The sequence below is a fragment of the Micromys minutus genome (assembly GCF_963924665.1).
Source record: "Micromys minutus genome assembly, chromosome: 1".
Classification (NCBI taxonomy): domain Eukaryota; kingdom Metazoa; phylum Chordata; class Mammalia; order Rodentia; family Muridae; genus Micromys; species Micromys minutus.
Window position 1 is genome coordinate 128,951,960 of NC_137969.1, and position 10,710 is coordinate 128,962,669.

Here is a 10,710-nt window from a genome sequence, read left to right on the forward strand (position 1 = left end):
AGAAGGATGACAGGCTGGCAACAATATTTTCAGTATAGGGACTGGAGAGGATTCCAGGTTCCTCACCAGAGACATTGCAAACCTGTGCCGATGGCTCTTGTCTGACCATTAGCATTGTGTATGCGACCAAAACCTTATGCACAGTAGATACAATTGCAATGTATCAATTAAAAATAAATGGAATTCATAGACAGAGAACGGAGTCCATGGGTTTGCCCTGGCTCTGAACAACATCAAACTGCAAAACAAAATAAAAACCCATGATCATGATCATTATTTGTGCTTTTTACTCTTAGACTGAACATAAAACAGCTTAACATTTTTGTTTGTGAAGTTACTCCAGGAATGTGTACTGCTTTCAGACTGGCCGGATCCTCTATGGGCAGGACTGGGGGCTATTTAAACTACTTATGTATATGACTTATATATACATATACATATATATACGCATAAGCTTCTTTTTCTCCATCCGATGAGTCTGGCCCTCTAAATTTCATTACCAAAGAGACCGAGTTCTGGTGTGCAGCTGTCGGGCAGAGTGACTAAAGAGATTTGTGTACTGCGTATTTGGAGAAGGTAGGGGAATGCATTGGAAATGTTTTCATCATTAAAAGAAAAGAAAAGAAAAGATAAATGTCGAAGGAGTTACGTTCAATATGACTTGACAAGCTTATACATATATTCAAACCTCACATGGGACTTTATGTTCAAATTTAACATTTGCGCTAGGGAAAAACAATATTTTAAAAAGAAAAAGAGGCAGGGCCATCAGAGAATTTGATGGGCAGCCAGGCCTGGTCTCTTCTCCGCCCTCTTGGGCTTTGTTGGGTCTTTGTTCTGCCCTTGGCTGCACTGGTACAGAACCACTTAGCTGTGATTAAAAGGAGGGGACTGGGCGGCAGGGCGGGGCCTGCGGTGCGGGCGGGCGGCGACAGGGCTGCGTGGCGCTCAGAGCCAACTGCCCGGCAGCATGCACGCGGGAGCGACGACCGGCCGGCCGCACCGACGCCGCGGGGACGCTTGAGCAGACAGACAGGTGGAAGGAACCGCAGGACCGAGGGAGGAGGTGCACCCAGGGACAGCCCCTGCAGACCGTGCCTCGGCGACAGCGTCATGGACGGCCTGGACAACACCACCCTGCTCCTTGCCCCGTCCTCACTGCTGCCTGACAACCTCACCCTGTCGCCCAACGCCAGCAGCCCGAGCGCCAGCACCCTGTCGCCTCTCGCTGTCACCTCCAGTCCCGGTCCCGGGCTCAGCCTCGCTCCGAGTCCGAGCATCGGCTTCAGTTCCGAGTCGACTCCGACTCCAGAGCCCACGAGCAGCAGCCTCGCGGGCGGAGTGGCAGGCCAGGGTTCCTCCGCCTTCCCCCGGCCCTGGATCCCCCACGAGCCCCCATTTTGGGACACGCCGCTCAACCACGGGCTGAACGTGTTCGTGGGCGCCGCCTTGTGCATCACCATGCTGGGCCTGGGCTGTACCGTGGACGTGAACCACTTTGGGGCGCACGTCCGGCGGCCCGTGGGCGCTCTGCTGGCTGCGCTCTGCCAGTTCGGCTTCTTGCCGCTGCTCGCCTTCTTGCTGGCCCTCGCCTTCAAGCTGGATGAGGTGGCTGCGGTGGCCGTCCTCCTGTGTGGCTGCTGTCCGGGTGGAAACCTCTCCAATCTCATGTCCCTGCTGGTGGACGGCGACATGAACCTCAGGTATGGCCTCTTACTCACCCCAACCCATATAATTCACAGCCAGAGGGGTGCGTTGGAGCTCTTTGGGATGAAGCCCTGACCGGGTGGGGGTGGGGATATGGCTTTGAAATCCTGGCGGACGGTTAAAGATTGTGTCTCAATGGGGGAAGATCTAGACACGGACCTAGCTGCTTAAGGATTTCACACACAGCCTTAGGATTTCACACACAGCCTCTTCCTGGAGGGACGGGGTCTTAGCTCATGTCTCCAGTAACTAGCTGGAAGGCAAAAAGAAGGGAGAAGTCGGAAGCTAGGACTCGAAGGAAATGCAAAAAAAGCAAATCAAGACTGGAGTCCCACGAGGAAAATAATCTCGAGAATGCAACATAATCGAGTTTAATCCAACAAGTAGCGTCGGCAGCTTCCGCGCGGCGGGCTATTTGGTAGGGTTAAAAGAAAAAGGTTTCTTTCAAGTTCTCACAGTATTCAGGATGAGGCGCGAGGCAGCTGTCCTGGGTCCTGCAGCCTAGCTTTGTCTAGGATTCATATTGAGATAGGATGAAATAGATTCTCTGCAGACTTCAACCAGGAGGCTTCCTCCCCTCCCCCTCCCGGGCTATGTAACAGGTAAGGAAAGATATGGCTGACTCTGGCTCCGGTTTCTGCTCATACCTTTGTGCAGCATCATCATGACCATTTCTTCCACACTCCTGGCCCTGGTGTTGATGCCCCTCTGCCTCTGGATCTACAGCCGGGCTTGGATCAATACCCCTCTGGTGCAATTACTCCCCCTAGGGGCAGTCACCCTGACTCTCTGCAGCACCCTCATTCCTATTGGGCTGGGCGTCTTCATTCGCTACAAATACAACCGGGTGGCTGACTACATCGTGAAGGTAGGCTCTCTCTTCTCTTCCTAGAGTCTGGTCTCTAACGAGTGCTAGACATGCTAGGAGGGTTGGAAAGCAGGGATGGAAACAAAAAGGCTTTCAGGGACACACTTAGGTTTATGCTGCAAGCCTAATGTCTGAAGTGGGAAATTCCTAGGAGAATAGGTCTAATTAAGTCACAGCTCAAGTTGGGAATAAAGATGCAAATTATAGACCCAGTGCTCAGGAGCTGAGCCAAGAGGGTCTAGAGTTTGAAACCAGCGTGGACCACAAAGCTGGTAGATGGTAAGGCCTCTGAAAATTAACAACCAACCGAGAGGCTATTTTGCAATCACTGGGGGGGGTGCACTCCTGGGGGCACAGTGTGGTCGAATGGCAAACATTATCTAGGCATAGTGCCACATGCCTGTAATCCAAGCACTTGGGAGGCAGAAGCAGGCAGATCACTGAGTTCAGGGCTAGTCTGGTCTGCAGGGTGACTTTCAGGACAGCCAGAGATGCATAGTGAGACGCCAGCTCAAAACAAACTAAACCACGAAACGGCAAGCGTTTCCCACAGATCTGAATAGTACTGAAATTCAGAGCAGATTAAATAAAATTATCCAAAACATTTGATAATGCATTAGTGTGTGTTCAAGAACAGAACTCTAATTCTGAGGAAACAAAACCTGAAATAGGGACCCTTAAGTAGCTTAATTTAAAAAAAAAAGTAAAATTAGCAAGATAACGTTGCCAATATAATAGAAGACACAGAATGTCCGCCTTAAAACACAAAACCAGGTCCTGGGCAGAGTAAATTATGTTGTCATGTCTGAACCCGTGTATGTCTTTGCTTCCCTGTTGCATTATTTTATGTTTTTTTAAGTTAATAAAATGACAAGGGATTACTATACTATTATTAGACAGTATTTCTAGGGAGTGGAGAGATAGTCTAGTGTTTAGGAGCACTGGCTGCTGTTCCGGAGGACCCAGTGTCAGTTCCCAATGGTCAGGTGGCAGCTCACAGCTGTTCTAAGTCCAGTTCCAGGGGATCTGAGGCCGTCACACAGACACACATGCAGGGAAAACTCCAGTACACATAAAGTCAAAACAAAAACTAAACTAAAAAAAAAAAAACAACTAAAATTTTTCTGACATTGCTTTATTTTTAAAACAGATGCTTTAACAGCACATAATTTCTAATAGTTTGCCAGAGAATATTAATTTCACTTCTTTTGAAGAATCAAAACAGTGAAACTGTGAACAGAATGTTCATTTTAGGAAGTAAGAGAATGAAAATGCATAGCGAACTTGCAAAATCCCTTAGGTTACAAAAAAGGAGCCGTTTCAATGTTACAGTTATGGAAAATTTAAAATACAGAATCTTTTTGTTGTTGATTTGCTTTTATTAACTTATTTTCTACTTATACAGAGGAACCAACTTTCCCCAGCAAGAGAAATGGAGGGTTCAGTTCTGCACACAGATCTAGCTCTAAGAGAAAGAAGTCTAATATAGGATTTAATAAACACATACAATATCCCCATAGATGGTCTTGAGATACCTTTAGCAAGCACAGCCATTCAGCTATACTTTGCAAGCACCTAAGGTGAGCATTTAATTAATGACTTTTTTAAAGTTTTCTTTCCTTTCTCCTTTTTGTTCCATTTTTAATTCTTAATGGCTTAAAGGAACTTTGTAGCCAGCATCTTCAGAGTGAAGAATTGGATTTCCTGTCTGTGCTTTCAGTACAATACTTTGGAAATTAGTAAAAGTGTTGCTTGGCCATAGTTCTCTGCCAGTGTGCATATGTTTTTATATACCTTAGGAAGCTGTTTTAGTGTCTCTTACAGTAGAAGTTTGACCAGCCAAGATACACTTTAGTTTTTAAAAAAGATTGCTTGGTGCACATCAATCCCAGGAACTCCAGAAGAACCGACTCTCTGGTCCACTCCCTCAGAGAGGCAGAATTACTTGTCAGGATCTTGGATCCCTGGCTCACTCATACCCCGTGGGAAAAGAGCAACTCAACTATGTATCTGGAGGGACTGGGGGACTTTAGATCTCTTCCTCATATTTGTGCATCCTTTCCCTCGAATGAGAGAAATGTGTCAGGCAGATCGTCAGCAACGCACATGTGACCTGGTCAGTCGCAGCACACCTAAGACCTTGCTATTCTAAAACACTCTAAGAACTGAGAAAAACTTACAGTGAGGAGAGTCAAGGAGAAAAGTTGCAGAGGTTCAAAGAATTAATCAGATCTTACACTTCAATCGAATGAGTTGGTAACTGCTTCCATACTATTAGCCATCTTTGGAACTTGGAAGGTTAAACGTATCCTAGACTAAGTTAATTTTTATTGTAAATGCTAGCAGCCTTTTATCTCCAGTGTGAAATAAGGACTACTTTCATATAAAGCACAGAGTCCAAGAGAGGTAAAGACCACGTTGTCCAGGCCAGACCTCAGACCAATACTGGGTTCTTGGGCTGAATTCTAGCTGTTCCATCTGAAAGAGGCATGGTAGTAAATTAAACACAGAGTACTCAATGGTGTATGATCACGGTGAAGAGACCAAGGGACAGTCTGTTTAGAAACAGCAACCTTCCTATGATCTCTGGTTTCAGAAGAGGTAGATGGTTTTTATGTCCTTCCAACCAAGGCAAGTGCGAGAGCCCAGAGAAGCCACGGTATATCGAGGCAGCCCTCCAAGCAATTCCGTCTAAGATGGAGTGTCAGCCTTTGGATATAGTCTATCATTGGGAGGTTAGAACGGGCGTGTAGCTTGCCCAGATTCCTCCTCGGTGATGGTATGGCTAATAGGTTGCCTATGTATTTTCTTACCAGGTTTCCCTGTGGTCTCTGCTCCTGACTCTGGTGGTTCTTTTCATAATGACTGGCACCATGTTAGGACCCGAACTGCTGGCAAGCATTCCTGCAGCTGTTTATGTGGTGGCCATTTTTATGCCTCTGGCAGGCTATGCCTCGGGTTACGGCTTAGCCACTCTCTTCCATCTTCCACCCAACTGCAAGAGGACTGTATGTTTGGAAACAGGAAGTCAGAATGTACAGCTCTGTACCGCGATCCTCAAACTGGCCTTCCCGCCTCGCTTCATAGGTAGTATGTATATGTTTCCCTTGCTTTATGCCCTTTTCCAGTCTGCGGAAGCGGGGGTTTTTGTCTTAATATACAAAATGTATGGGAGTGAAATACTGCACAAGAGAGATGCCCTAGAGGAAGACGACGACACAGACATTTCTTATAAGAAACTAAAAGAAGAGGAAATGGCGGACACCTCCTACGGCACTGTGGGGACAGATGACTTAGTGTTGATGGAAACCACCCAGACTTCCCTCTGAACGTGGAGATACAGGGAGCCTCCATTTGGCTGAAGTATCACTTTGTGACATTTGGTAGTGCGCATGGTTCACATCCGGGATAAAGATGGGTGGGCGTTTCCTGTAGCAGATTCGATCTTCCCACTGAAATGTTGTATCTCAGTATTAGCCACGTGTTTTTATAACTCAGCAGTGTCCCAATATCGCTCACACCTGGGTCAGATAAAGTACCGCTGCGTCCTCTGCTTAAGTGCTGTTTGGCTTTTGTTTCTGTTTGGTTTTGGTTTTTTGTTTTGCCGTTTCCACCAGCATCGCTACAGATAGGGAATAGGTTCGGAAATGTAGATGTCTGGTACAAACATGAGTAAAATTGTAAAACAGAAACATGGGTTTGCTCAACTTACAGACACCCGGTTAGTTATATTCAATGCTAGTCTGTCCTGAGAAAAGTTCAAAGCAGGCCAGGAAAACTGCAGGATGGCGTTTCACCGTCAAGCCACCATCAAACCAGAGCAAATCATCTTACTGTACGTGACTACTTGATCTCGTATCTATTGTTAATGGTTATCAACACTGTCCGGGGATAAAGGCTCCCCCCCCCCCCATACGTTTCCTGTGTTTGTATAAACGCATCTCAGATCCATTTATCGTCTGAAGAAATGGTTTACTTAGGAGAATGTGTAGACCTCACCCCAGAGGGGAGAAGCTAAGCACCTCTCTTCACCCCTGGGAAAGGACTGTAGCTACAGGCTTTCCTTCCGAAAGAGCAGTGGGTGGACATTGTTCCATTGCTCTGAGCTGTGATGAGACAAGAACATACGAGGCTCAGTGCAGTCTCCTAACCTCGGTATTTTGCTCCCTAAGGGCCTCCCGTGCCTTCTAATGGCAGACATCTGGAGCGATGAGGCATGGGGCCCACCTGGCTAGGAAAATCCCGTTGATGCCTCTGATTCTCGGGTGGAATTCTCACCTTGGCTATTTCCCCTACAAATCCTTGCTGTGGCTGGCAAGGAAAACCCTTTTCCTGCAATCTATGAGCGGGTCGCCTCTTAAACCAGTGTTGAGAGAGGCTGGGGAGGGTTTCGCTCCTCGTGGCTAGAGGGTGATAGGGCTTGTTTCTCCCGGTGCGCAGCAGCCTATTTAAGGCGGCGAGCGGAAGGCAGCTGGGCCGCGCTGATGGCTGCCTGGGCGAGCGAGGCGCGGGACGCACCCATGTTCTCGGCGAGCACGCCCCACCCGTGCCCGCATCCTTACCCGCAGGCCGCCAAAGCTGGAGACAGCTGGCGGTTCGGAGCCAGGGGCTGCGGTCCAGCGCCCCCCTCCTTCCTCCCCGGCTACAGACAGCTCACGGCCGCGGAGTACTTCGACAGCTACCAGCGAGCGCAGCTCATGGCCCTGCTGTCGCGGATGGGTCCCCGGCTGGTCAGCAGCCGCGACGCCGCGGTGCAGGTGAACCCGCGCCGCGACGCCTCGGTGCAGTGTTCTCTCGGGCGCCGCACACTGCAGCCCAGACGGCGCCGAGCCAGCCCCGACGCCCGGCCGGGTTCCTGCCAACCCCGCAGCCTCGCCGGCACCGGGAGACCCCCGCGATCCTGGCGCACGGTCGCCCTGTACTCGCCCGTGACCTTCTGTGGCCTCTCCTCGCTGGAGGTTGCGGGGGGCGTGCAGACACCCACGAAGGGGGAGGGGGAACCGGCACCCGCTGGCACCCGAGAGCCGGAGCCGGGAGAAGTGGCTGTCCCCCAGCCGCCAAGCGAGGAGGAGGGCGACGTCCAGGCTAAAGGGCAGGCGGGGCAGGAGCAGTCGCCTCGAGAGGACGCGGACAATGTGGCGGCGATGCAGTCTGAGCCCGGGAGTGAGGAGCCGTGTCCTGCTGCAGAGATGGCTCAGGAAGCCGGTGACCCGGCTGCCCCCGGACAGCGGGCCTCCCCTCAGAGCACTGAGCAGGACAAGGAGCGCCTGCGTTTCCAGGTGAGGCCAGCCTGGCGGCCTGGACGCTTCCACAATTGGAGGGCTCCTTCCAGGCTAAGCTGGAGGCTCTGGGTGATGCGGGGCATAGAATTCTTCAATGCCGTCAGTCTTGTTTTTGTTTTTTATTTTAATGCGTTATTATTGCATGACATATCTGTACACTTCGCTGGAGTGGAGAGACGGCAGAAGAGGGTGTCGGGTCCCTTGTAAGCTACCACGTGGGTTTAGGGCCTGAATTAGGGCCTTCTAGAAGAACAGTGCTCTTTAACAGCTGAGCCATCTCTCCAGCTTTTCGATGTATAGGATTTTTGCAGCCGCTGCCTGTTAACACAATGGGAGGTGCTTACAAAAAAAAAAAAAAAAAACCAACCCCTGCGTGGCCCGACCCCGCGGTGAACGCACATCGGTCCAGTTTGGACCATACTTCAGACGGCGGAAAGAAGTACACACAGCAGAACATCATCGTGTGAACTTTGTCGCGTGAGAGTCATTTTCCCAAGGCCCCCTTTCCCATTTTCCCTCTAGATGTGGAGAAATCGAAATCAGTCTCAGCTGACTCACCGGGTTTTTCTCTACCAGGCCCTTCCCTCCATTTCTGAAGCTGTCAACTGAAGCTTCGCCCCCTACACCCCCCCCCCGCCCCCTCCAAACTTGCCTGGCTTAAAAAAAAAATCCTCTCCCTTCATCCAGAGGGCCAGTGCTGCTAAGCTGTTGGATGGTCTTGAGTTGCTGCCTAGGCCAGCCAAACAAGGACAGGGTGGGGGTGGGGCACACAAGGAGTGCGACCCCCCCAGGTGGAGAGCCATGATAGCTAAGAAAAGACTGAGGAATTTCTTATTGTTGTGTTTGGGGTTGGGGGTGTCTGTGGAATGGGGTGTCAGAAAAGATAGAACAGCGCTTGGTTGTCATTCACAGCTGGGTGTGGTCTTAGGCCGAAACCTTAAGCTTCCTGGTCTCTGCCGTGTTTGTTCATCTATTCACTAAGAGTTCTTCCAGGGCCCTGCCAGTCCTAAAGGCTTAATGATAAAAACTCGTTTCCAACGTGTCTCTAGGTGGGAAGCTGGGGAAGTTTAAGAATCGGGTGCTAACACCTCATAGTTCATACTAAATGAGCTATGCTTACAGATAGGTAGTGGGGGACTTTGTGGAAACTTAACTAGCATCATGGAGAATTTAATATTGGCTGAAGACTTTCAGAGGTTTAGAAGAGCCGTTCTCTTTCAGCATAACTTTTTCACCTGTGAAAGTCCTGAGACCACACATCACCCTACATAAAAGACCCAAGGGAAGAATCCTGAGCTCTAGATAGCATTATTTGGCTTTTCCCTTGTCTGAGGGGGAAAAAAACGCTCACCAACCTGCCAGTATATGAACTATCTTGTTTGGCCTCCATTTACATATTTGATAGAGCTATTATTTTGCCTGATTAATTTAGAGGGTGACCCAAATCTAACCTGATGGAACTACCATGGTAATTTTAAAGCATCAAGTAGAATCCCAGATTCTGAGTTGAGGGTAAGCCAGGCATCTCTTGCTTAAAGCCTGGTATCCTGTTCAGTTCCTAGAGCAGAAGTACGGCTACTATCACTGCAGAGACTGCAACATCCGGTGGGAAAGCGCCTATGTGTGGTGTGTGCAGGGCACCAGCAAGGTAAGAGACACGGCGAACGAGGTGGTCCCGTCCGTGCGGCCGTGCCGAGTGTCTGTTTCACACAGATGCTTTCTCATGGCAGGTGTACTTCAAACAGTTCTGCCGAGTGTGTCAGAAATCCTACAACCCTTACCGAGTGGAGGACATCACCTGCCAAGTAAATCAAACGTTTGCATTTTGGAAGAGGGTTTTTGCGTGCTATTTTGAATATATTTCTTAAAAGAGGCATTCGGTTCCCAGTAGCCTTAGGCTCTACTTTTTCTTTTCTTTCTTTTTTTGTTTTTGTTTTTGGCTAGGGGTGGTGGGGAGTCCCCTCCACCATGAAATGTGGTGTTCCCTTCTGCTCTGTGCAAAACTTGATTGCACTAGCATCTTTGGAATCGGCTGCCTCATTAGCAGTATGAAAGGCTTGCTTATCTGCCATTTCCCAAGGGAAAACAGTACCTTCCTGCCAGCTTTAGGTGTCACATTATCACCCCAGTGCTACTAGGGAGCACAAGTCAGAGTATGAAACCCAAGAAACCGAGCTTCAGCTTTTCCTGCACGAGAGTTTACAAAGGGAGTTTCCTGTTAGAGCATTTTACCTTGTCTAGCTCAGTGTAGTTCACTTGTACTGATGGCTGCTGTGTCTGCTTACACTGTGCCAAGGGACTTAGGTAACCTTTAAAAAGGAAGTGACAACATTTACCTGTTAAGGTCAATCACAGAACTAAAGGGCTTCCACAGCTACTTGAGAGCACAGTGCACCTAAAGTTGGTAATTGGGGAGTTAGTTAACTACCTTAGGGTGAGCCCTGAGAAACCAAGAGTGGAAAGGCGCTAAGACTCCATTTAGAAAGGGGATTGTAGGCACTTTTCTACAAAAAGGTGCCTTCAGCCTTTCTGCACTTGGATCTCAGTGCCCAACCATGGGTCACTTTTGTTCTGCAGGCTGCTTTGAAGTTCCAGGAATCAAGGGGAAAGGGGGCTCATCCTTTGAACTTTTCACTGACCTTTTCAGAGCTGTAAAAGAACTAGATGTGCCTGCCCAGTCAGACTTCGGCATGTGGACCCGAAACGCCCCCATCGTCAAGACTTGTGTGGGAGATGCAAAGACAAACGCCTGTCCTGTGACAGCACCTTCAGCTTCAAATACATCATTTAGTGAGAGTTGAACACGTTTCTGCTAGATGGGGCTAATGGAGCGGACAAGTGAGCTCTCCTCCA

The 10,710-nt window shown here is 49.2% G+C and overlaps 2 protein-coding genes across 3 annotated transcripts; both read left to right on the plus strand.

Annotated features, from left to right (window-relative positions):
• Positions 1 to 1,113: 1,113 nt before the first annotated feature.
• On the plus strand, positions 1,114 to 5,904 carry SLC10A4 (solute carrier family 10 member 4; the record flags this gene model as incomplete). Its single annotated transcript, XM_080930038.1, has 3 exons — positions 1,114 to 1,703; positions 2,365 to 2,575; positions 5,392 to 5,904. 3 exons carry the CDS (start codon positions 1,114 to 1,116, stop codon positions 5,902 to 5,904), a joined length of 1,314 nt encoding a protein of 437 aa, XP_080786164.1.
• A 1,191-nt stretch (positions 5,905 to 7,095) lies between these two features.
• On the plus strand, positions 7,096 to 10,648 carry ZAR1 (zygote arrest 1; the record flags this gene model as incomplete). Of its 2 annotated transcripts, XM_080912056.1 has the most annotated exons (4): positions 7,096 to 7,854; positions 9,413 to 9,505; positions 9,588 to 9,662; positions 10,505 to 10,648. In XM_080912056.1, the coding sequence occupies 4 exons, from the start codon at positions 7,096 to 7,098 to the stop codon at positions 10,646 to 10,648; spliced, it is 1,071 nt and encodes a 356-aa protein (XP_080768182.1). The 2 variants fall into 2 exon arrangements, with proteins under 2 accessions (XP_080768182.1, XP_080768183.1); XM_080912057.1 differs by lacking the exons at positions 9,413 to 9,505; positions 9,588 to 9,662.
• Positions 10,649 to 10,710: the final 62 nt, after the last annotated feature.